We start from the raw sequence: 27,027 nt of genomic DNA on the forward strand, positions 1-27,027 counted from the left end.
AATGGGTATCTTACTTACCACCTGCCCACATACAGAAAATTGGAAAAAAACATTTTCCTACTTGACCAATGATAATGGGTGTGTTATCCATTCATTATCCATGAGTTGGACACTTTAGACAAGTAAGTTCAGTTCAGTTGACCTATCGCCCACTACTAAAATAAAATGTAGTTTTTTTAGAATTAGAAAGTAATGATAGAAGTCAAAATTCATAAGACTTTGCACAATTGAGTAAACCTAACAACTTATTTTTGCTATTAATACTATTATTTTTTCTTAATAGCCATGCATTATTATTATTATTGTTGTTGTTATTATTATTATTATTATTTTAAAATTCAAATAGAGAATAACTTTATTAAGAAGAATCAAATAATTAGTCATTATAGTATTTCTCATTCAATACTTAATTCAAAATCTGCATAGAAACTTTCTCTATCCATGCCTTCTCTTCAGGAAAAGAAAGGCTAGCTTTACAAGCTTGTGAGCTACACTATTAGCTACTCTATATGTGAAACTGACACTCCGACTTGATCTTTCATAAAGCATACTCCTTGCATCATCAATCAAAGTGCCATAGTCTGTGCAAATTTCATCATTACTATTTGTTACCTTAACTACCATCTAGGAGTCACCTTCCAAAACCACACTTGTCAACCCCAATTATATGCATAAAACCATTGCCCTTCGTAAAACAAGAGCTTTAGCTATGATTGGTTTCATTATGTGATTAATATTTGAGCATTGAAAGCCAAGATATCCCCTTTAGCATCTTTGATTATGAGTCCAATTCCCACTTTCTTTGACAAGATATCCATAGCTGCATCCCAATTTGCTTTAACTAACCTATCATGTGGCTTCTTTGAGTTAATTAGTTTTTTTTTTAGTACTTATTGAACATCTGTTATCTTGTTGGTGACTTTGAGCTTAAATAAGTTCGACAAGTCCTAGTTTTGCAGCTTGAAAAACCATTATGGGATGCCCAAATTTGTTTTTAAAAATTAGAGAATTTCTTCTTATCCATATATTTCTCATTGTATATGCCACCAACTCTACCTCTTCATCCTTCAACCTCACATTCAGTTTCTTCCTTAAATCCAAGAAATTTGTCTTTGTACTGGATCACTTTTGAATGAGACTATTAGGTCCAGTCCAAACATCAGTTGCTGCAAGATAGCTCCACAATGCATGGATAATTGACACTTATTCTCTTTCACATATTGGATACAAGTTAGTACCAATGATATTCTTCTCAAAGAGATTAAGTCTAGTTGGGAGTATGTCATGTCCAGCCTTCTATAAAAAATATTTCACCATACCTTACACCCTTAACTTCCATATTTACTATTAGTCATCTTCTATATCATTAGCATTTGAGGGTTCCCCTTTTAGCAATTTCACTCTTGTGTGCTCTAGGTGATAAGTACTCTTGACAATGAAAACCCCATTATTAGATGGGCCCCATATCAATTTATCATCAGTATCGAGTCTACAAGGGAATGCTATTTATAATTTCAGCCTCTTCATTACTAAAAGTATCATTAATCAACATTTCTTTCTATCGATCAATCCCTGCCTCAATAAGCTCACTCACATTTGAGTCTCTATCTAGAGTTTTTTTTTTTTAGAGGGGATTGAACTCAATATGAAGTAGGTATTGGCAGCAAATTATCCTTCCAAATTGTGATATGGTTGCCATTGCCAACCCTTCAAAACAATTGTTCTTTAACCAATTCTAGAGAAGAACACAAACTCCTCCACATCAAATGAGGGCCCAATACCAAGCTTGGCATCGAACAACTCCCCATGTTTGAACTATTTCTCCTCCAATATTTTTGAAACCAAGGAGATAGGTTTCTTTAACATCCTCCAACACTACTTTGCAAGCATAGCCTTTTTGAAACTTTCAATATCTCTAAATCCTAAACCTCCCATCTTCTTTGATTCCCTCCTCTTAGACCAATCCCTTCACTGAATTCTATTATTTTTCTGCTTGTGGCCCCACAAGAACCTAGACATCATAGTGGTTATCTCTTTGCACAACCTTCTTGGAAGCATGAAAACACTCATAAGAAAGGTTAGTATTGCTTGTATCACGACTTTTATCAAGATTTCCTTCCCCGACCGAGATAGAAAGTTGTTCTTCTAGTTGTTAATTTTAAATCAAATCCTCTCCTTTAGATACTTAAAAGTATTATACTGGATCTAACCACCATACAAGGTAAAATTAAGTACTTTTCATAACTACTACAAGCTAACACATCAGCTACTTGCAGAATTTATTGTTTGACAACCATTCAGTATTGGAGCTGAAAAAAATGATAACTTTCTGCCTATTCAAAAATTGACCCGAGGCATTTCTCATACTTATTCAAGAGCCATTGAATTTTTGACCATTATGTAAGTTTTTCCCTTCCAAAGATGACTTAGTCATTTGCAGTAACTAATTAACCTTTGTGCCACCTCTTAAGGCCATGGTTTTTAAAATCGTACCGTACCGGTACAAAAATTCTACATATTTTGTACCAGTTCAAATATCGACCGTACCAGCCGATATTTCAGCCTGTACCGACCTATGTACCGGCCGATATTTTGGTCTCAAATTTTTTTTTTTCAAACTACAAACTCATTTTTTGACTCCCAATTTAGACCAAACTATTTATAATTTATATATATATATATTTATGTATAATTTATTTATATATAAACTATTATTTTGAAATATAATTAATATATATACAATTTATTTATATATCGACTATTTCGAAATGGTACACGAAACGGTACCCATACTGAAACATTTTGTTCCAGTGCCTTGACCGGTACGGCATCCAGTACGGTATTCAAAACATTGCTTAAGACTGCTATCCCTTGTATCTCTACATCTTTAAGATGAGTCAATTAAGAAACTCAATCCTTCAACACACAAGATAAATAAATATAGCGATATTGGTCCCCTACCTTATTCCTCTAAAGGGTTTTATTATTTCCCCAAGTTGTCCATTGACAAGCACAGAGTACGTCATTGAAGTAATGCACTCCATGATTAGTGAAATCCACCTATCCCCAAAACCAAGTTTCCTCATAATTGCCTCCAATAAACACCTCTCAATTCTATCATATGTTTTTGACATATCGAGCCAAGCTTCCCGTCTTTCATTTTTTTCTGGTTTTCATAATATGCAATGCTTCATATGGCACGATGAAATTATCAATGATAAGTATTCTAGATATGAAGGCACTTTGGTTGTTAAAAATAAGGGAAGGGAATACCTTTCTTAACATGTTAGAGCACTGACATTGGCCTAGCCAAATGCCAATGAATTGCAAAATATTCTAAGTTTTACATTAAAAATCCTACATTGAGCTAGCTAAAAGAATGAAGAGAAAATTATAAAAAAAAATCTAGGTTTCCCTTTCAAAACTTTGCTTCTGTCTACCTGGTCCTCAAACATTATCACAAATAAATTTGGGCTTATGCCTCGGAAATAAAAGAACTTGACCACTTTTCAAATCTTGGCTATGGTTGATTGAATTACCTCCTTATCAATTATACTGTCTAAGCACTGCTTCCCTACCAAGCTTTTTTCTCCTCTCTTCATCACCTCAGCTAGATGCTCTATTCCAATATTTATCACTGAATTCTCTTCCTTAGATAGGCATTACTATGTCCAAGTCTTCCAATTCTTCCATTTCTTGCCTCACTCAGTCCTGTAATCGGACCAAAGAACTCTTCATCTCTTCAAATCTTGGCCGCATTTTACTTGACTCGTACCAATTAGAGCGGCAGCGCCAATATTTCTTTTTTATTTATTTATTATTTATTTATTTTTTTTTTGGGATAAATTATAAATATCTTGTTTTCACGGTATAATTCCGCTCACACCGCTTTTTGTGGAAAATCATTATCCCCTTAATCCGACGATCAACCACTGCTTACTCATGCCCCTATGAATTCTCACCGTTAGATCTTTTCGCTCATATCCACCGTTGGATCAGACTACCAGCACTAATCTCACCATTCAATATTCACAAAATTGAATTTCAAAAGCTCGGGAGAGAGAGGGAGCAGAGACGAACAAAGCAAAAGTCCCTATGCTCCTTCTTCTTCTTCATCCCATCCATTACTTTCTCTTACAGTACCGAAATCTGTGTATATGTTTGTTGTCTCTCTCTCTTACAAATTTTTATTTATTTTTATTCCTTTTTGTATGTGAATTAAAACCCTCTCAAATTCGGTCATTAGCTGCTGAACTTCGGCTTGAGTTTTGAGCTGCAAAATGGGGCATTTGAGAATATCTTGGTGGCTCTCGAATTGGTTCTGGATCTGAAAGTCTCTGAATTTGAGAAATTTGGGCGATTGTCTTGAAGTAATCAGTGGATTGAGTTATTGAAGAAAAAAAGAGAATAATTTGGAATTTTGATTGAGTTTTTTAATTTTCATTTTGATGGGGGAAGGTGAGGGAAGCGACTTCCCTCAGAAAAAGGCTCAATCGGAAGGTACGTCGGCCTCGGCGTCCACGGAGGCTCCGGCGGCTAAGAAGCTGGCAAGGCAGCTGGATTTCACAGCCTTCAGTGGTGGTGGGGGTTCGGGGAGTGTGGTCTTGCCGGAACACCCGCAGCCACAATTGCAGCCGCAGCCTCAGATGGTGGCGGCGACGGTGACAGTCGCATCGCAGACGCAACCGCATATGATGGTGATGCCAGTGATGGCGCAACCGCCGCCGCCTCACGCTGCTCATCCGCCATTGAGGGTTGTGTAAGTGTGTGCAATTCTGGTTTTCCAGAAGCGAAATTTGATTTTTTTTTTTTTTCTAATTTATTATTTGGGCAATTGTGATTGTTGGTTCTTGAGAAAATTGCGCGATTGGTTGGAAAGATTTGGTTCTTTCTACTTATCAAAAAAAAAAAAAAGATTTGGTTCTTTCTAAGAGTGAAATTTGGTTACTTGTGCTTGTGGTTTGTTGAGAAGGAATTTGTTTGATTTGGAAGCTTTGTCTAAGGAAAAGTAAGGTTCGTGTTATTGTGTTTGTATGTTTTATAGAGAAAGTTGCTTATTTGTTTAAAATATTTGTTTTTGGAGTGTGACTTTCTCTATGTTTCTGATATTATGAGGCTTCCTATATACTGAAATTACAGTTGTTGCTCTATATCCGGCTCTTATTCTCATTAGGCTACTTTGTTGTTTTGTGGATCTTAAAGTTATTTATTTCCCATATTTATAGAATAGTGGGAGGATTAAATTCTTTCCAATGACATAAATAGTCCTTCTACACTAAAAATTGCCTGGCATGTAGACGCTTAAATTTAGTCCTTTTATACGTAAATAGTGAGATCACCAGAAACTCTGCATTTTATTTTCCACCCATCTACATATTGTAGCGTGCGACAGTCTTTTTTGCTTTATTTATTCTCTCTGAGAACGTGTTAACTCTTTCCTTTAAGCAGCAGAAGTTCTACCCTGTTGATGTCTGTATGAATTCTCCAATATTTATAATGGTGTATTATGTTGCACCGCATATGAGATTGAACTTCTTGGCTTTTTTGCCAGTTATAGTTTACCCTTTTATTTTTCCCTTAATGCTTTTGTAATAACTTCTTCAGGTAGTCTACTGTAATGTATCTGGTCCCCCCCAAAAAGAAGGGATGGCTATCAAGACTGCTTTGTCCTTATAATAGTTTTTTTCTGGTGAAATGATATACCATGAGTTCTTATCTTAAATTTGGTTAATTTATTGAAGACGCGTTTGCACAATCTTGAAGCTCACAGAAGTAGTTGTCCACAAACACAAATACTTTATCGATATGGCACGTATATATTAATATGAAAACTCAAGATTTTCTCTATTAAATTTGGTATAACGCCCTACCATTTTTTCCTGCAGAAAACCGGAATCGCCAAAATCAAAACCAAGACCCAATTCTGATGTAAAGGATGGTACTCCAAAGAAGCAAAAACAGTGCAATTGCAAACACTCGCGATGCTTAAAGTTGTAAGTAGATGACCCATTTACACTCTCCTGATATTGAACATTGTTAGGTTCTACTCTTGAATTATTCTGCTCACACACAAACATTGATTATTATACCATTTAATATGGTGCTGTGGTCCTACTACTTCATAACAATTTAATTCTGAGTTATGTAACTTGAGCTGACAACATTTTGCCTTAAGACTCGTGAACCAGAAAGGGAATAAAATTAATACACTTTTTAATCTTCTATTTTTTGTTTTAACCAAGAAATTACATATTACAGCAATCTTTGAGGTCATCAAGGGGTAAGTCCAGATTGTAGCTACAAGTTAGGTACTATCTAAGGAGTACACAGCGTTATTGTAGAACTCTATGAGATTTACACGTTTCTTCTGTTTTGTTTGTGCATGTCATGATCACGTGTATTTTCTTTGTAATTTTCTTTTCATATTTTTAATATGCCTTGATTAATAGAACAATGTGATAGATAATGGTGCAAATCAGATGTTTTTGGGGTAGGCTGAAGGCATAAGTGCTAACAAATATAAGTGCAACTTAGATATAAGATAGCTAATTAAAAATCATTAAATAAAAAATCATTTGTATTGCACTATTATTACACATATTATTGGGCTTATTTGAAGCTGGGTTTCCAAGATCGCAACCCAGGTCCAACTTATTCATCTTCAACTTGATCATTTGTTATAAATCTCAAACAAGCTTCATTCATTGCTTTGATGTTGCCACCTATATTGCCCATCCTAGCAATTTATGGGAATGTGGTCTTTCATATTGGATAAGAAAAAGTAAAAGAAAGATCTTACGCCTGCAAAAGTGTGCTCCATCTTCAATTTAACCAAGTGCATATACTCTTGTGGCACTTTAAGACTTTCAAACTATGGGGTTGACCAAATTTCCTCTATCACTGTTAACCCGTAGGGGTTGGCTCAAGTGGTAAAGGCCTTGGGCTTGGGGGTATGCTCTCCTATGTCTAAAGTTCAAATCCCCTTGGGTGCAAACAATATTTAGAGGCCATCGGATTGAGGGATTTTCTCCTTGAATTACCCAAAATGGACTTGCGGGAAACTCCTTGCCGAGGGCCTGTGCAACCCCAGGATTAGTCAGGACACTGTTCCTGGACACCCAGTGCTAATAAAAAAAAAACCCTTCCTCTTTCACTGTTTTTTTGGACAAAATTTTAAAGTTTGTTTACTTAATCAGCATTTGAAATGCCTTTTCCATAAAATGATGTGCTTATTTGTATATATTGGAAACAAAAAATGGAACATGCCCACAATTTTGCATGTACAAGTACATATTTGTCTTTGCGAGTACGTGCGTGTCATGTGCTCATACCCGTGGAAACCAGTAAGGCCATACCTAAGCTTGTTGAAGCATCTGAAGATATGAGGCTTGAATTCTATTCTTCTATTGGCTTAGAGCCAACTACATTGTGCCTTAAGTAATTTTTCTTCTTGTTATCATTTTGAGTTGTCTTACAACAACTTCATTTTTTATAGTTTGTGTGTGATATAGTATTTCATATTAGTGCTTTTTACCAATAGATTATTTGTGATATAGTATTTCTTATTAGTACTTTTTACCAATGTGAAGCTTGTTTTGTCAATGTCATCATGATCAGGTATTGTGAGTGTTTTGCATCTGGAATATACTGTGATGGATGCAACTGCGTAAATTGTTATAACAATGTTGAGAATGAAGCTGCTAGGCGAGAGGCTGTAGAAGCTACTTTAGAACGTAATCCAAATGCATTCAGGCCAAAAATTGCAAGCAGCCCACATGGATTGCGGGATAATAGGGTATGTCAATCTAAGAATGCAGCATTTTGTATTTTGTTGTTTACCAAGTACCGGGTAACCTTGTGGTTGTATGGATGAAAAATGCCAGAAGTATAGTATTTAGCTATCTTTTTATTAATGGAGTTAACCAATGTTTCTAAGGGGCTCCATTTATCATGTGTCTAGAATAGTCATTGTGGCATCTTTGTTACTGTCAATGATGGATCTACTCCTACGATACCATTCCAAATATCTGCTCTTGTTCATATGGGATCTTTAGTGCTAAAACCTCTGCCATCAGGAATTTCTAGTATTTGCTTGCAGTTTGTGTGGTTTGTGCGTGAAATGATAACTAGGGATTAGTAGATAGAGAGTTGTTATTTTGTTACTTTTGCACTTGGGAATGATGTGTCTGTTTTTGGCTTCATATTCTTTTTTGGCTGTGTGTTTGTTTTTGTTGGCTTTTCTGATTTACATGTAACTAGGATAATATTTTTTGCCATTATTAAAAGTATTGGACTAGAAAATGGAAAAATACATGTTCTCATATAATAATTTGGAACGTGTACCTTGGTAATACATGGATTTAGTATACTCTATAAATTGTTTTCTTTTGTTGCTTTTTTTTTTTTGGATTAGGGGGTGTGTGTTTGTGTGTGTGTGTGTGTGTTGGGGGGGGGTCCTATGGAGACCAAAGCCCTGCACATCCCTTATGAGAGAAGGGTGCAAATATAATCAGGCTGCAAGGCCATTGGCATTCTCTTTGGCTTTTAATAAAAACATATGTTGTTTTGAATTATATGCAGGAGGAGGCCGGGGAAGTTTTAATATTGGGAAAGCACAACAAGGGATGCCATTGCAAAAAGTCCGGATGCCTCAAAAAATACTGTGAGTGTTTCCAAGCCAACATTCTCTGCTCAGAAAATTGTAAATGCATAGACTGCAAGAATTTTGAGGGTAGTGAGGAGAGACAAGCTCTATTTCATGGAGATCAAGGCAACAATATGGCATATATTCAGCAGCTAGCAAATGCAGCCATAACTGGAGCTATTGGTTCCTCTGGCTATGCATCCCCTCCAATATCAAAGAAAAAAAAGGTTCAGGAGCTCTTCTTTGATTCAGCAGCTAAGGACCCGTCCATTTACCGGCATGGGCAATTTCCACAGGTGAACTTGATCTTGACATATTTGAGGAGGAAATTTTGAGTGATTACTGGTTAAAAGTGGTGAATACGTTGCTATTAAAATTCAGGCTTCTGTTAAATCACTTGACCATGTGTTTTATGGATATTCACAGTTATGCTTTAGTTATAAAAATAAAGTTGCTGCAGTTATTAATAATCAACTATGCATTGGTAGGATATGGCTGCTTTTTCCTTAATGCGTGGATAAAAATTATGGAATTTTTTTATTATGGAAAATTAATAGTACTTGGGTTTAAAACTCTTTTAAAAAAATTTCCATAGGTTCCAAGGTTACCTTTTTTACTACTTTGGTCTTGGGTTTAGAAAATAAATGGTCTATCCATTAACAATTTGTCTGAAACCCTAACAGCAAAGTGCCAAGTGGCACATGTCTTAACAAAATATCAAAAATAAAAATAAGGTCAAAATAGTTCAAAAGGTCAAAGTTAGAAAAAATTAAAGCACGTGAAATAAAAACTAAATATAAAAATCCTGCAAAACATAAAAACTAAAATAAATAAAATGAAAAATAAAAAATAAAAATCATGCAAGAACATTAAAAATATAAATGTAAAACAAAAATTAAAAAAGAAAAGGGAAGAAATAAATGAGACCTCCCCCCCATCTCCACTGCCACTGATGGGGAGAGCCCCTGTGACATTTGGGGCTTGGGAAGAGAGAGAAAGAAGAGGGGGTGTGTTCCAACCCCTCATTGTGCTCATTGTGTAGGGGCTGGAAAATAGCCAACCCTTGTGCGGCAGAAAGAGGGTTGGAACCAGCCCCCATGGCATGGGGGCTGGTATATTCTCAGCCCACGTGTGGAGCAGACGGGATGACACCCTTAGTTTTTTTTTTTTTTTTTTAATTTTTAATTTTTTTTAATTTTAAAAACTATTTTTGTTTTATTTTTATATTTTGTTAAGACTGGTGCCTTGTCACATCAATAAACATGATTGCATGGCACTTTGCTGTTAGGGTTTTTTTTGCAGATAGCTAACCGAAAGACCATTTTTAAAAATCCCAGAATCTAAGGGTAAGGATTAGAAAATAAGTTTTGAAAATTGAGCGATCATTTGTTAAATTGGTGTAAATTCTGGGACTATTTACTAATTCTCCCTTTTAATTACTTAATATCACTGAACTTGCTCTCATTTTGACTTCTGGGAACTACAGTCAGAATTTATGGTAACATATTTAAGTTCATGTTTCTATGTTTGCCAGGCAAACCATCTCAAAGCTTCTGCACCCTCCTCTTCCTTGTGTTCAGTCCCAGGTGCACGTGTTGGTGGAGCTGCGGCATTAGGCCCTTCAAAATTTACATATAGGTAAAAATTGTGGTCTTCTGCGAAATGCCATTAATCTGGTCGGTTACCTTGCTGACTTGTATGTAATTGGTGAAGGTCTCTTCTAGCAGACATTATCCAACCACAGGATGTGAAGGAGCTTTGCTCAGTTTTGATGGTACTATCAGCAGAAGCTGCTAGAACAATTGCAGGTTTGTCATGATTTGTGTAGAAGTTCATATTACCGGCAAGGTATAGGTGCTTCTAGAGGTTTTATTTGACTCATTTACTGATGAATTATTTCCCAATTCTAGAACATTTGAGTATGATGAACATTTGATTAAATGTCCAGAGCAAAGAAGTGCAACAGAAAAGCGGGCAGATCAGATGGAAATGTCCCTTGCTTCCTCAACTCAAGAAAGGTTTCAAAGCCTGAGGGAACCTAATGTTGAGAAAGCCGTGGCTGATAATTGTTCAAGTGCTACCCAGGCAGATAAAATCTTGGCTGAAGATTCCAGTTCAGATGGTGCTGATGTGCCAAAAGGAAGGCCCATGTCTCCTGGAACTTTAGCATTGATGTGTGATGAACAAGATGCAATGTTCATGGCATCTACTTCACCTGATGGATTGATGGGCCATCGAAACACGTCTTCACTGTTGTCTTATGGACAAGGTATGACAGAGGTCTATGCAGAGCAGGAAAGGATTGTTCTGACGAAGCTTCGAGATTGTCTAAATAGGCTCATTACTTTTGGAGAAATAAAAGGCAAGTTAATCTCCCTCTAAAGTTTGATATTTAGCTGAACTATGAATGAAAAATAGGCACACCAATATTTTCAAATAAAATTTTGTTTGAGACAGAAAACTTCAACAACAGAGTCAAGAGAGACCTCAAAATAAAGTAATGGCATTTTATATATGTTATTAATGCTTAAAATTCAACACTAGCAACTAAGTTATGGCTGACTGAACAAATAAACCAGTTTCGAGTCTGAAAATAGGAGTCATCGGTTTTTCTTTTTGTTGGGGTGGGGTGGGATGGGGGATGGTTGCTTTCTTATGTTGTATTCAAAACTGAAAGATGGCTTCCTTGCAGTCAGAACGACAATCAGTCAGTTGTAAATTATACAAGCTTGAAGCCCCCCCCCCCCCCCCCACACAAAAAGAGCACCCCTTTCAAAAAAAATAATAATGTGGTCATGCAATATTAGAGGTGGGGGTAAGGTTTATATTATATGCATAGTCCCAAACATCTTACAAAATAATAATATTGACTAGAGCAGTGACAACAACAATGACGACAACAATTGTAATTATTTCGTTCTTTTGTATTGAGAAATATTGACATCCTCTTCCATGATACCTTACAGAGACGAACTGTTCGTCAATGGCCAGAAGTGAATTTGAGGATCATAAAGAAGTACCGAGTAATGGTACTGCCAATGCCAACTCCAGAACTGAAGCAGGGAATCAACATGGTCCGTTTAGCAATGGTATTGCAAAAGCTGTAGTTCTACCTGCAGCCAAGACATCTCAGATGGTCATTCCAGCAGTTGAGACTAATAGTAATGATCTCCTTCCAAAAGTTCCCTTCCTCCCCCAAAATGGTGATAGTAAACATAAGACTGAAAAAGATATGTAAAAGATTTATAGTACAGAAATTTTGTCCAAGGCATTCCCCTGCATCTCAACAATGCTACGCCATTGTTGGGTTTTCTTCAATGCAGTTTCAAGATGGTATTGGGCCTCATTGTTAGAGCTGATAGGGATCTAATTCATGTTTCTTTTTACTTTCTATTCTTTTCCTCTGCGCCATTGTTAATTTATTATATTTCCAAGTTAGTTTCCAGCATCAACCCTAGTTTGAGCACAAAGTGGTGTATAATGCTGAGCCTTGTAATTGCTCAAGATGTCATTTAGATTATTAATGCGAATGACAATCTAGCTTGTATTGTTAGGTGCTCGGAATTTTCTTAACTATTCGCATTTCTAGAGAAACAAAGAGCAGTCTTATAATTTAACACGGAATGAGTTTCTTAGAATTTCAAGAATTATACGTTTGGTGTGTATTTGATTGATATCTTGTAACCCAATTCAATTCAAATAGGCACATTTTATTTTCTAGTGCAACAGTTTTTTATGCTCCAGTGACTGCTGAAGGTCGGCATCTCAGTATTGATATCGAAAGATGTAAATGAGTTGAGTTCGAGTGAGTAATAGATGGGCAAATTCATTTAGGGCTTAGTTTGGTTACACAGTTCAAATGATATGAGATGAGATGTTTTGAATAGTAATAAATAAAACATTGTTATAATATAATTTTTTAATGTTAGTTTTGTATTTGGATTTGAAAAGTTAAATTGTTTATTATATTTTGTTTAAAAATTTGAAAAAGTTATAATAATTAGATGAGATGTGATGAGATTGTTTAGTTTTGATTAACCAATCCGGATATTAATGTTCTTATTACACAAGTAAAGACTTGTGTTTTTCTTCAACTTATATTTTATGTGCAACATTAGTTTATCTATTTATCAAGCGGGTTTAAACTTGGTTACAAACTATTTAATTTTTGAAAAAATAGATTATTTATATTATAACTAATACCATGTAAAGGGATTTTTTCCCCTCGTGCCGAAAGCCCAAAATGCTGGCTCAAATTAGCCCAAGCTTGTTAGACGGTTAGACGGCCCATGAACCCATTAACGGCTCCCAACCATAAAGCTAAGGTTGGCCTATGACATTAATCGAGCCAAAAGTCCCAAAATGCGAGGAACGAAGGAACATGTTAGCTCGACTTTCCCTTACAACGCTTAGCCTCAGAGAACTTGTGCAAGCAGGAGGGGAAACACTAGAAACCTTTGATCTTTTGACAACAAGTGAGGAGAAGACTGACGGAGTGCACTTTCGATAGGGCAGAAGGGACATGAAGCCACGTTTTATTTATCGCATCACACCAGGAGGCCACGCCATATTAAAGGCTTTTGACCTAGAGAACAGCTAATGTGACATGTCTCCCGGATACAGGGTATGGGTGATTGACTTCTAGAAACCTCGTGTAAAAGCCGATCCCCAAGTAAGAACAAGTTTCTGATCCCTTTACTCTATCACAAAAACTACAAAGAGGATACTGATTTAGGCATCAAAGACTCTAGCCTCCACCAAGGTTTCTAATTCTCTGTCTTCTTTCAATGTGTAGACCCAAGAACAAAAACCCGAGTCGTTAAAGCTTGATCTAAAAGTGTGCAAAACTCGACGTTAACAAACTATTAACCATATATACAAGTTTTTACTAACCAACTTTAAATGTTTACTCGGAGTGGTCAGGATTTTCCAAAACAGATTTAAGGTTCTACTTGATAAGTGGGATGAAAATTTTGAATTTAAAATGAAATATTAAAATATTAAAAATTGAATTATTTATTATATTTTGTACGAAGATTTAGAAAAGTTGTAATGATGAGATGAAAATTTTAAGTTTATGATGAAAATTTTTTGTTACCAAACCAGTTCAGTTTGGCTCAAAAAAATTTTCATCTCAAACTTAATTTTCATCTCATCATTACAACTTTTTCAAATCCCTATACAAAATATAATAAATAATTCAACTTTTTCTTAACTTTTTCAAAAATTTTCATCTCATCATTACAATTTTTCCAAATTCCTATACAAAATATAATAAATAATTCAATTTTTTCTTTAACTTTTTCAAATCCAAAAACAATAATAATATTAAAATAATATTATATCTTAAAACTCAAAATTCTCGTATCAAAATTCCTACTTACCAAACCATACCGAATGAAACAGACCAAAAGGAAATTTAAAACATTGGTTGTTAGAATAGGAACTTTCCCAAGAAAAGGAAAAAAGAAAGAACAAAAGGAAGAACAAAGTATTCCTAACGAGCACTGGTTTTGCTAATGTAGAAAACATTAGAGCGTTGCTTTCTATTAAATTAGGTCTTTGCTAGTTTTTGCTTGATATTAACACACAAAAAAATAGGAAGAAGAAAGAAAGAAAGATGAAATTTGTAGGCCCACTAAAAGCTTTGTGAAGTCTTCTTCAAGAGGATGGGAGTAACAGAGAGGATAGTGGTAGTTTTTTCTTTTTTTCTAATCTAGAGGATAGTGGTAGTTAAATCGAGTGGTTGTGGAAGGAGAGCAAGTGAGCAGGTATTCTAGGCCTAGTCAGACTTTGTACCCACAGAGACCCAAGTTTGTACTGTAACGTTGGAGTAGCCCGTGGGGCTGACTCCTTTAGTTTAGTTGCTGTCACAGAACAGGGTTATAAAAAAAGCTCTATCCACTCGAAAAAAGAACAAAAGGAAAGCTTCAACCAAAACCTTCAGAATTTCTGAATATTTGAAAAATTACAAGCCAGCTGAACGTGACTAATTTATTTGCCCAAATAAATAACGAAAAGACCATAACTTATTTGTCTTCTCCATAATCGTATGCTGCTTTTCGGATCGGTGTGAATTTGAAGTTACTGCTCACAAGCGGGACTTTGATGATGGAGATGATGTTGCAGGTGCACTCTGCAGCAGAGAGTCAAAATAATGTCATTTACATTTTTCTTTTGTTTGGAAGAAAAGATATGAGAAAGAGAGTGAACTTCTTTGCTATTTTCCACTATACCACATGGGAGTTTGCCTATGCAGGAGAGAACTAAAATGGTGTATATACAATGTTTCAATTAAACCATTCCAAGTGTCAAGGAACCTAACTATTTTACTAGACCATTTGAGGCAACTTTAAATATTACTATAAAACAAACAAGAAGTTGATTCTGACAACTTTCTCAAATTTAATTCTAGAATCTATTCCCCTCTTTACAAACCACAGTCTACATATGTAAAAATAAATATCAGAGCTAGAAATGACACTATGTTCACAAACAATAGTTCAGCAAGAGATCACATCAATGACATGAAAAACAACTGTTTAAGTAACAAGAAGGTAGCGAAATTAGTACCAATATCATCACAAATTAACCACTCCCTATTGTTGGCATGGAAAAACAACTAAACTAGAAGCTGAACCACGCAGCATCAAAATTAATGCTGGGGTCAATTAACCTCTTCCTATCAGGTGTAAATCTGTAGGGTTTTTTCAAGTGATGCATGCAAAGGAGCGTATGAGAGGAAAAGAAGGAGAAGAAGAAACTGGGTTCTTTTTTTTTTCCTCTTACCAACGGGATGCCTCTTCTGGCCCTTTCTTCCAAAAACCTTGACGGTTTAAAAAAACTGCCATATAGTTCAGACCATTTCTTGAGACTAGTATAAACATGGTTAGGCCCAACTGTATCTGCCCAAAAAACAATGCCACCACTGCAACAAACAAATGATAGCTGTGAGGGATTATGAAATAATTACTAGATAAAGGAAATGTAAGTTTGTAAGATGAAAATTATACTTGTAACCCTAAGAATAACATCCAGTGTGGTAGGCATTCAAGCCAATAATTTTTTTATGTTTAAACTCACAGGCATCTTAATATATGAAATGTGTTATGAGCATTGGGACTCTTGTGATATATCATATTTATGATTCAATAAATTATGCCTGGAGATAATTTTATTCTCTTGAAAGTCGAATATACAGTGCAGCAGTACAATGAGAAGCCATACAAGAATACAATATATAAGGGTCTGGTCGGACCGGTTTAGGAGCTAAAACCGGGTCAAAAAAATTTCCATTGAAAATTCACTCAAAACCGCAACAAACTCTTTTCGGGTCAGGTCATCAAATCAAGCTGCCACAAAGCAGAACCAGGCTCCACACAGAAACCCAACATCAATAGCCCATTTGGACAAGAATTTTGTGAAAACCTGTAAACCAACTCCTCCTTTCTAACAATGCAATTCTATTGTTCCCAGAGGAACCATCCATTGAATATCACAGCCTTTCTTTTGATTAATAAAAGTTTGTAGATTTTTTTTTTTGATAACCTTGGATGTCCGGGCTAGCTTACGCGCACCTCGACTAATCCCAAGGGGCCCTGAAGTTAACGACCAGGTAAATCCTCCAGTGGCTCTGAGGGGACTCGAACTAGTGACCATTGGGAAGCAAACCCAAGGCCTGACCAATTGAGCTACCCCTTGGGGTTAAAGTTTGTAGATTTCAATCCCGAGGACTGCATTTAACAACAGATTTCTCACGGGGGCAAGATATATGCAACTTATTGTCACAACAGTTGAGGGACTCTTAATTATTTTTATTTAAAAAGGGGGACAGGCACAAATAACTCAATTATGCATTAGGTGTGCATCACCCCCTCACAGGTTGGCAAGAGATGAATTCAACATGAGAAGACTGGTATGCATACAAATATGGCTGAGCATACACACTGATAAATCCAATTAGAAAGGAAATGGTCCTGAAGTCACTCACCGATAAGTCGGAAAACTCATTCCAAGAACAGATGCAACATCAAGGTCTGATGCTTGAACAACTACTCCTTCATCTAAAACACGACATGCCTCATTCACCACCGGAAAGAGTATCATTTCCACTATTTCTTTGTCGGTAACAGATATAGGCTGCCAGCATTAAAATAATCCAGCAAACACATTAGGTAACTTTGTCTCATATGGAATGAAAAGATGAACATCCTCAGAAATGGGACCAGTAACAACTTTGAAGCAGTACTACACAATTGCATGTAAATGGAATATATGTATTGAGGTGGAGCAAGATTACCTTTCCACCAGGCATAATGTTAGTTAGTCGTCTAGACTCCTCAATAACTGGAAGCACAGAGGGGTCAGGCTTTGGCTTGCTTCCCTTTTCATAAATGTAGTATCCTTTTCCATTGTTTTTACCTATAAAAAGGGAATGGATAGGTAGCCAAAGTAAAAACATAAAAGGCATTAACAACTTCAAAATCATAAGCAATATTCATATGTGTGGTTCTACAAGTCTTATTACCATTTCTTCCACTTTTGACCAAAAGTTCAACCAACGGTGATGTGACTGTGCGATCGGGAAATGCATTAGCAAATTCTTTCGCAACTGCAAGGGCCACTCCATATCCAGCTAAGTCTTGAAGCCTGCAAGTCATGAGCAAAAGGTACTTGACATCACAGTTCAAAATCATTTTTTAGGTTAATGTTTGAGGCTTTCGATGATAAGGTTCAAACAGGAAGCTCAAGCTGCTTGACACTATTGGTGCCCCAGGAAGAGCTTTGCAGTGGCAAAAACTTGATCATTGCATGCACATATGCAAAATAATATTTTTTTGATAAGGAAATTTTATTAAGAGTGCAGAGCCATGCAGCCCAAGCATACGAGAGAAAAACTTGATTAGAAAGATTGAAAACAAAAGGACATAAAATCGAGGGATAATTTTTTTTTTTTTTATTGGCACCGGATGTCCAGGAACAGCATCCTAACTAAACCAGGGGGTGTACAGGTCAGCAAGGAGTTTCCCGCAAGTGCACCTCAGGTAATTCAAGGGGAAAATCCCCTAGTCCAATGGCCCAAATGTTAAGCGAGAATATAAATGCAAAGGATAATGTTAAGGGAAGAAGATTACTGGAAAGGACCCATGGGAAGGCCAAAACTACTGATCACTCTGTCAATTCTGAACACATCCACACCTAAATTTACCAAAACATGTGCGCCTTGTGTATATGGGAAAAATGTCCGATTGACTGCAAAGCCAGTGCAGTTACCCACTACTACAGGGACCTTTTTAATAGTTTTCCCAACCGTCATGAGATCAAGAATAACTTGAGCAGATGTCTTCTCTGTCCTTACAATCTCCAGAAGAGGCATCACATGTGCAGGACTGTTCATCAAAAGATAAAACATTTTTTTTATAAGTATGATTCAATAGAGAAAAATTAACCAAAGGAAATATGAAAGGCATCACAATTGAATAAATGCTTGAACTAAAGAAGAGGCCTACTGTAGTAAGACAGCAAAGTAATTGGACTGCCTTGATTTGTTGCCACAAAACACTACTGATGCAATAAACTTAACAGCATGAAAGTTAGACACATAAACCACAAAATATATGCATAAAGCAATTCAAATATATTAGTATGTTAGATTATGCAGCCATGGTGAGTTCATGAAAATAAGGGCATTGCCCTGTAATCACGTTACTATTTTAATTTTCAAAATCAAGAGAGAAGAACCATAATTTTTTATGCAATAAAAATTATGGTTATTCTGTTTTGAGAAAAGAATCTATAAGTTCCAAGATGTTCTTTGCAAATTATACCCCATCTTATGCCTTAGCATGTTGAGATTTTAGTTCTCTTTGAAAACCCATAGGTTGTGTTTGGATAAACAAGTTGAATTTGGATTTGAATTTTTAAATCAAGAGATTTGAACTGTGTTGATTCCAAATCTCTTGATTTTAAAGTTTTTTGTTTGGATGAATTTTAGAAATGAAGGGATTTTGAAATTGATTGTAACCTATTTGTTAGAATGATTTGAAATTCCTTTTCTATAAATATAATTTGAAATCCAAGATTTCAAGGGATTAAGATCCTGCTTGGATTTGATTCAAATCCAAATCCCATCATTATTTTATGTTCCAAAAAATACATTCGGATTTTAAAGGACCAAATTCAAATCTTAATCCTCCCTTCAATAAGGGATTTACACCATTTCCTGATTGAAGAAATCACAAAACCTGTGGGGCGAAGAGTCCTGACTTACCGAGGTAAAAAAGAGCCATCAATGTATTATTTCCAAGTTTCCAACCAAACAAAACTTCAGGAAAAAAGTTTTCAGAAACTAATAAGTATCCTTGTTTTTGTTTTATGAGAAAGACCTTTCTGTCATCCAGAGGTGATTGTGCCTCAGATCATATCTATTTAATGTAAGAATCTTATAGTTCAATAATTGAGTAGTTTTTCTGCTGGCTGAGTGCAATTAAGGGCCCTATGCGAGCCACTATTTTTTAATTACTAAAAGCAAGATGTTCCCGTGCGGTACTTACAGCTATTATTGAACATGTACCTCAGACAACTAATAAGAAGATATACAAGAAATATATTAACCTTTAATTTAAAGAGCAAACAGTAGCAAGCATGCATTTGTGAAGAGAATAAAATAACCTGAAGAAATGTGCCCCCACGATCCGATCTTGAGAGCTGGTCTTTTCCCCTACCAAATTGAGGTCAATGGTAGATGTATTTGTAGCCAAAATGCAGTGGGCAGGGCAGGCTTTCTCAATTTCACTAAATATTTTTTGTTTTAAAGGAAGACTTTCAATGACAGCCTACAAAAGAGGACAAACCGAATCATTTTAAACAGGCAGCACTAACAAAATATCAAGGTTGTTCATTAATAAGACCTTTCACTATGATAAAAACACGATAATGAGTGAAGAGAATATATTGAGGAAACATAATCACGATGATGCTTCTGCCAGCTGTAGATTAAGTTTACCACATCCGTTTTACAAACCGAAAACAGTGCCGCTAGGATGTTTTAAGTTTAATGTTCTAGCTTTTCACTATCAGCCCACCTCAATGACCATATCCACGTCTTTGAAGTCTGCGTAGTCCAACACACCTTTGACCATTGATAAGGTTTTTTCTGCCTTATCCTGTGTCAGCTTTCCTTTTGTTACTAAGCCTCGAACATTTGCTGTCAGACAAAATTCAGTGCCATAAATTTCTATTACAGGGAAATATTACAATAGTAGCATACCAGAAAAGATTACTACAGTTAAGATTGCTTAAACAACGCCCTTGCCAAATAAAAGCAAACCAAATGGGAAATAACATTGAATCTCAATAACTCCATGAATAAAGTAATCACCTTCTATTGTTCTTATTCCCCTCAGAAGATATTCAGAGTTGACTTCCTTGAGAACAACATATATGTTATTCAAAATAAGAGCTGTAGCTATCCCAGAACCCATTAGACCTCCCCCAATAACAGCAACTTTCTTTACATGCCTTGGTTTGAGCCCAAGATCTGTAACATTTGGCACCTGTAAAAAAATGTTGAAAAAGTGGAAATGTTAAAAAAATGAATTCAATTTACAGAATACAAATCAGGACAACTCGATAAAAATCATTCCAGGAATGTTTTTACTTGGTACATTAGGCTTGGATTAATTGTATGTCTTCAAAAGTTCAATGAATTTACAAGGTTCTTTACGACTGTTTGCCCAAAAACCAAGACATTTACGATGATGGCAATTTTGTTATATATTTGTTTCTTAAAATTTAGACATGCCACAACTTGAATTTTCGTTCTTCTGTGAAAGGACACTGGTCATACGATTTTAGGGCTTCACATTGCTGCTTATTACCAACTTGAAAATCCAAAATTCAGCATTTCCATTATTAGAAAGGCAATTTTTTTGCAGAAGGTAGCAAAAGATGACAGTCATGCTTGTTGAACCAAGAAAGGAAAGGGTCTGAGTTCCTTCTTACAGGTAAAATAAAACTTTATTGAATCAAAATAAATTTGGAAACTCCTAATTGTTAAACCAAGAACAAAAAGGCAATTTGAGTTCAAACTTTTGGAACAGAAAAAGAAGATTCCCCAAATGAAGTACATTCTAGGAGCAGCATAAGCAAAATAACCATTCAACCATTCAAAGGAACATCATCTCTTTTTTAATAACTTTATCAATATCATTAGGTGTAGCCAAGTACACTGGCTGTATATAACTTGAATAGGCATAAAATACTTTCCTTTCAATCAACATCAAAATTTGGAAGAAAGACACAGGGTTTGCAAAATTTTTAGTCCAATCCTATTCTGAGCAAGTATTGAAAAGCATACCTAGGAAAGAATCCAGACAGATGCAGACAAACTACAAAATAATATGTCAGCACATACAAATATCTTATTAACATAATTCAAACTATGCGTTAAGTTGTCTACAACCTTATTATCTATAAGCATCGTGTAAACCAATATTTTAACAAGAATTTGTTGACCGATCCAGGTGAAATTAGCATGATCGAACCAAAATATAACATTTACAACAAAAATAAATACAAGATCATTAGCATCCAAGCAAGGATCACGCAAATCAATAAATCCTAAATTCGAAAAATAAGCAAAGGGCCAGAGATAGTACATGATCACTTCTAGTACCTTGGATGTTGCACGCTGGGCAAAAAAGACATGAACAAGTCCTTTTGAAGTGTCTGACAAGACCAACTCCTTAAACAATTTCGCCTCCTGCAATGATAATTTCAGATATTAGCTTATGATTCCAGGGTGACCAAACATGCCTACCACTCCAGTAAACAACAACAAATATCTGATTCCCAGAGGAGAGACAACCATAGATTGCTAGTATTATACAGGAGCACACATTTAATGGTAGCTCCCAAAACCTAATTACCTTTAAAACACCACTATATCCTCCATGAACAATGCCCTCCTCCACCACATCAAGGCAGACCTGGTGCTGAGGCATATTTGGTGCAGTTTTTCTGGCTTGTTGTCTTGCAATTTTTATTATATCACGGGCTTCAGACAGGGAACCAAGCTTGTCTGTCCTGTAAAGGGAACGCATCCATGGCTTGCGCCTATTCGCAATGTCTAAAGCCCATAGCCGAGATACTTTCAGCAACTCTTCAGAGGCCACAACAGCATCAATAAGACCTAGCTTCTTCCCTTCTTCTGACATGATTGGTTTCGACAACTGAAAAGGTTATACAATTGGATTAACGAGAAAGGAATTGAACCACACAAAAGAGAGATAAGCTCACACCTTCCAAGATTATTCAGATAAAGAGCATGCGTGTTGGTTTCACTCTTCCCATAATATAATTGTAGTAAGAAATGTTAATGCACTTACTTTTGTATTTGAAAATTTTAAAGCATTACAAAAATTCATGGCTAAGTATCACTGGCGATTGGAATTACATGCTAAATACACCGTCACACTACCATCTAATCAAAGCATGATACAGGGATGTGGAATGAGAGCCCTCTTAACATCTCTTCCAACTTAATTCTCCTTAAATCTAATCAAATAGTGTGCTAAAGATGTGATGTTATATTTGAAGCAAATTCGTCACGAAACATTATTATGTGCAAACTGCTAATTTTCTCTCCTTCTCTACCGCTTTAACCGACCATGGAGATTCTATCATCATATCTTCTCTTTCCTTTCCCCAAAAATATATCTTCTCCAAAAACAAAAAAGCATCTATATCAGTAAGTACGTAAATTGGAAAGTGTGAAAGTCAGTTGACAAGCTCTAAGCAATTTGAAGTGAGAAAACAAAATCAATAGAATGGAGACCTACCAGCATCATTTCAACAGCCTTTGACAGCCCTACAAGCCTTGGGAGACGTTGTGTGCCTTATATAAAACAACCAAGGTTTTAATACTAGGTAGATGATTATAACATATGAAAAAATAAACAGTCATAATTTAGTGTCTCTGTGCGTGCACCGCTGTGTGAATACAGGTGTACCTCCAAACCCTGGAATAACTCCAAGTGTCAGCTCGGGTAAGCCAAGTTGAGTTCTTGGTGCTGCAATACGTGCATGTGATCCCTGCAAGAGGCTAACTGGAATGAGGCAATCTGCATAGTAGTGGTGGAGCCAGGAATTTATTTTAGGGGGCCAAACAAAACTAGAACAATATGTATAAAATAATTTTTGTTCTATTTTTATACAATTCTTTTTATGATATATAATAATCTGATAGAAAGATTTACAATAAAAATAAAATACGTTTAATATGACTTATATATTAAAAAAAAGTAATTGATATGTCAAGAACAATATATCATTGAAATAATATAAAGACATTCATACAAATATATTAAACAAAATAAATACAAAGTATCTAAAATTATAACTTGCATTCTTTTAAATAAACAAAATTATATGCAATGTGTTTTATTTATTTCATTTTTATATCATATTAAATTTTATGGAGGGGCCAAAATAATTTTTAGAAGGGGCCAATACATAATAAATTAATATTATTTTATTAAATCAAAAAAATTAACATATATATATATATATATATATATATATATATATATATATATTTTTTCCAAATTTTTGGGCCCCCACACCCCAACGTGGCTCCGCCACTGGTGCAGAGACTCTGACCATCAAATTCAATAAAACAAGAGGATAAAGCAGAGGAAGTAAAATAAAGGAAACTGCTCCAGCCTAACAACAAACACAAACCAGTGCCAACTCTAAGCCACCTCCAAGAGCAAGTCCTTCCACAGCAGCAACTACAGGCTTTTTGCAATCTGTGGTCATGAAAAAACAAGATTGAAAATGTCAAGCACTTATGGAGAAGGTACAAGACTTTTTCTTTAAAAACATAAAACATAAACTTTCGGAAATTAAGTTTTCCCAGAAACAACATCCACGAGACCCTGAAGGTTAAAGTTGTGAAACTACCTTCGATTGTGTTGACCACAAGATCCACCGATACATCGGGCATTAGCGAAATATCCCCTGCCAAGCCAAACGATACAGTTGGGAATTCTCAAGTACTGACGCCATAATCTAATGTATGTTTATATAGCTCAACTGTCCAGGGTATGTCAAACTAACTCGTACCAGTTTTGTGAACCTTCTCGAAAACATTGATGTCAAATCCAGCAGAAAACCTCCTTCCTTTGCCTTCAATGAACAAATATAACCCAAAAAAAAATACAGAGCCCATTGTTCAGTAAGTAAATGAAAATCTCGCACCGATCACTCTAATAAAACGAATTCCCAGAAGAATATTCGACAATATTCACAAAGTTGCGCATGGTCCATATTGGAGCAAGATGTAGTCAAATCGAGTTGTCGTAAATATGATTTCCACGAAAATTAGCACCTAGAACTACATAGCGATCACCGGCTTACAGACCGTTCAACTCGATCAAACGCACAAAAAAAAAACACTGAAACAACGGCGAGCTGAAAGAGTGTCACCAAATAAAGAAACGAGGCTCAAAAACGTTACCTGTCAAAACGATAGCTTTCACATCATCTCTCCTCGCCGCCTCGGTGAATTTCTCCTTCAAACCTAAAATAACTGCACCGAAAAACAAATCTGAGCCAAAACCGAACTAGACAAAACAACAGTATTACATGATCGGAAAAAAAAGGAAGGAAAACGGGAGTGGAGCTCACTTGGAACGGCTAAGGCGTTAACCGGCGGGTTAGAAATGGTGATGACTGCGACGCGGTCGCTTCCGACCTCCAAGGTAACCTTAACCTCCCCCATGAATAGCCTACGAGATCGGAGAGAAGCTCTCTCAGTTACGAACGACGGCAACGAAGGATCGCTCCATTAGTATTGTATGGCCACCCTTTTATAGAGGCCAAGGTGACGTTCTCGACTGTCCAGGCCAACCAATACTGAGAATGGTTCCAGAGCAGTGATATTCTGTTGCTAATAAAAAATAAGCATGGAGAATACTGAGTTTTGATTGGGTAGTTGTCTGAGTTTAAGTCAAAGAAAATGGGACCCTTTTAATCATAACCAATAGGATCTCGCTTACGTTGCTTACCTGCGAAAGAGTCCCCAGTGGTAGCACCCGCTGAAACACTCCCTGAGATCTCAGATATGATCGTTTATCGTGCTTTTTTAGTCTTTCGAGAGAGATCAAATAATTATATATTGTTTGGTGAATTACTCGGAAACGGCGTCGTGGGAACGCTAATCAGTCAAGGTCTTCTTCTACTGAATATCGAAACATGCTTATAATATGAAACACGATGCGAAGAGAACCACTCGAATCTTTAGGTTCTTTGCATCTTGGACGGTGATACGTCGTCCACTCCCAATTATCGTGTGACTTACCGTTAGTTATATATAGTGATTTATTTTTTTATATATATTTTTAATTATTTTAAATATTTTTTTAAAACAATTATAACATTATTAAAAAATAATTTCTTAATTACGAAATAAAAAATAAAATAAAAATAAAAATGAGAACGGTAGCTGAGCTGGGAGCTAGGAGCAGTGGGAATATCCCTTAACAACCTATTAAAATATTATTTTTTCTTAAATTCAAATGGATTAAAAATAAATAAGCTCCAAATAAATTTCATTTAATTTAATGTTTTAATAGGTAATTGTGCAAGAGTAATCATTCACGTATATTTTTTTTTTACAATATTTTATAAAATTATGTTTTAAAATAAAGATATTTTTATAAAATGAGTTATTTTTGTAAGTTATTCTATCTAATATTCTTGATTTAAAATATAGTTATGTTATATATAGTTATTTTTGTGTATTATTTTTATACTTTTGTAACGTGATTGATTGAAATAGTTATTTTATATTAAAAAAATGATGCGGTCAATCATATTAGTGAAATGTACAATAAGTACGTAAAAATAATTATATATAAAAAAAATTATTTAAAATATAATTATATTAAAAATTGTAAAGAAAGTTGAGTTTCTATTATTTTTCATTATATAAAATTGTGAGGGGTTATCTATTTGATGAATAATGCAATTTCAATTCAATATGGAATTAAGACGAATAACTGCAAAAATATTTGTCAGCGTACTCAAATCAAAAGTTGAGGACTCAATGATGATCACGTATTGTCTTAATCTTAATCATGAAAGATGTCAACAGGGATTGGAAATAGTGGCTTCAATAACGTTGCACACCTTTATGACATAAAAATCTTTGGGTTGGGATAGTATGGTCGATCGCCTTTTTGAATCTAAAGTAATAATGGTTGAAAGTGAAGCATGCATGCAACTTAATTCCATTCGACAATGAGAACTTACCATATTGAAACATGGTAAAAATTGATCAAATGAGAGATATTTTTTTATTCTATACAAAGAAATGATTTGTATAAATTTTAAATAAACAAGTCTCATATAAATCTTTATAAAAAAATAAACCTCACATTAAAAAAGTGCAAAAAAATTATTTTTTATCAATGGGATTTACTTTTCTATAAATGACTTATATGGAACTTCTCTATTTTAAACTTGTACCTAGCATTACTCTTTTCTATATAGGGTAGTGCTTAGTTGGTAGACCGACTTGTCTTCTTAGTTCCATTATTGAATGACATCTTCACCTATTAACTAAACTAAAAATCTCCTCATCAACTGGTATGCCAAGCCTCACACCTGGGGCTGTAATCGAGCTGAGCTGAGACAATTTTTCGCTTGTCGAGCTCGACTCGATTCAAAATACTCGAGTTTGAATTTTTTTTTTTCATTAGAACTCAACTCGATAAACTAAACTCTCAACTCGAGCTCGTCCCACAAACAAGTTTGAGTCAACTCGAGCTCGAGCTCGAGCTCAAACTTGAATTTTTTTTTTTAATAAGATTTAATAATTAATAAATTAAATAAATAAAAAAACTAATATTGAATTTATACAACTAACAAGTAGAAGTTCTATTAAATTATAAAATTTTTTAAAATTTATAAATAATTAATATCTAACTAGTTGATATTATCCAAAATAACAATATATTATATGCCTACATATATTATTAATACATACACTTAATGTGATAACATATATCTATTTTATATATGGTTCCCACATACTAGTATATGAAATTATTAAATTTTATTGACTGATTATTATACAAATTATAAAATATACATATGAAGTATATTCACTGTATAGACATAAGTAATTAGAATACATATTATATATTTTAATTATAAAAGTGGTATGCTTATATTATTAGGTAATACATATATACATGTATACATGTACATGTATACATATATACATATATATATGTATATATGTGGTGGCTGGGCAACCACACGGTTGCTGCTAGCACCACACAGGTGGTCCTCGCACTACATGGTGCCGAGGACAC

General features: G+C 35.2%; 2 protein-coding genes across 2 annotated transcripts; one reads left to right on the plus strand and one right to left on the minus strand.

The window, feature by feature from the left end:
• The first annotated feature begins 4,026 nt into the window (after positions 1-4,026).
• LOC122304951 (protein tesmin/TSO1-like CXC 5) lies at positions 4,027-12,282 on the plus strand. The gene is made up of 8 exons (XM_043117212.1): positions 4,027-4,759; positions 5,886-5,993; positions 7,618-7,795; positions 8,581-8,940; positions 10,179-10,282; positions 10,358-10,452; positions 10,593-11,006; positions 11,611-12,282. Exons 1-8 carry the CDS (start codon positions 4,449-4,451, stop codon positions 11,880-11,882), a joined length of 1,842 nt encoding a protein of 613 aa, XP_042973146.1. The 5' UTR covers positions 4,027-4,448; the 3' UTR covers positions 11,883-12,282.
• Positions 12,283-14,527: 2,245 nt separating this feature from the next.
• LOC122304953 (peroxisomal fatty acid beta-oxidation multifunctional protein AIM1-like) lies at positions 14,528-24,528 on the minus strand. Its single transcript, XM_043117215.1, has 18 exons — positions 24,335-24,528; positions 24,165-24,236; positions 23,771-23,833; positions 23,609-23,665; positions 23,387-23,454; positions 22,657-22,738; positions 22,486-22,541; positions 21,574-21,876; positions 21,321-21,407; positions 20,025-20,199; positions 19,729-19,850; positions 19,316-19,479; positions 17,779-18,033; positions 17,172-17,293; positions 16,944-17,065; positions 16,635-16,783; positions 15,434-15,572; positions 14,528-14,780 (listed from the first exon to the last, which is right to left on the minus strand). The coding sequence occupies exons 1-18, from the start codon at positions 24,426-24,428 to the stop codon at positions 14,736-14,738; spliced, it is 2,175 nt and encodes a 724-aa protein (XP_042973149.1). The 5' UTR covers positions 24,429-24,528; the 3' UTR covers positions 14,528-14,735.
• Positions 24,529-27,027: the final 2,499 nt, after the last annotated feature.

This window comes from Carya illinoinensis, chromosome 3 (assembly GCF_018687715.1).
Source record: "Carya illinoinensis cultivar Pawnee chromosome 3, C.illinoinensisPawnee_v1, whole genome shotgun sequence".
Lineage (NCBI taxonomy): Eukaryota > Viridiplantae > Streptophyta > Magnoliopsida > Fagales > Juglandaceae > Carya > Carya illinoinensis.

What these genes read in the sequence shown, in the direction of transcription:
- LOC122304951 (XM_043117212.1), top strand. Translation starts at nt 4,449, where the DNA reads ATGGGGGAAGGTGAGGGAAGCGACTTCCCTCAGAAAAAGGCTCAATCG. An exon ending in CATCCGCCATTGAGGGTTGT is followed by an intron (nt 4,760 to 5,885) that starts GTAAGTGTGTGC and finishes TTTTTCCTGCAG; the next exon opens with AAAACCGGAATCGCCAAAAT. An exon ending in ATGGATTGCGGGATAATAGG is followed by an intron (nt 7,796 to 8,580) that starts GTATGTCAATCT and finishes AATTATATGCAG; the next exon opens with GAGGAGGCCGGGGAAGTTTT.
- LOC122304953 (XM_043117215.1), bottom strand. Translation starts at nt 24,428, where the DNA reads ATGGGGGAGGTTAAGGTTACCTTGGAGGTCGGAAGCGACCGCGTCGCA. An exon ending in CTTCCCATGGGTCCTTTCCA is followed by an intron (nt 17,294 to 17,778) that starts GTAATCTTCTTC and finishes CATGACTTGCAG; the next exon opens with GCTTCAAGACTTAGCTGGAT. An exon ending in GGTCAAAAGTGGAAGAAATG is followed by an intron (nt 17,066 to 17,171) that starts GTAATAAGACTT and finishes CCCTTTTTATAG; the next exon opens with GTAAAAACAATGGAAAAGGA.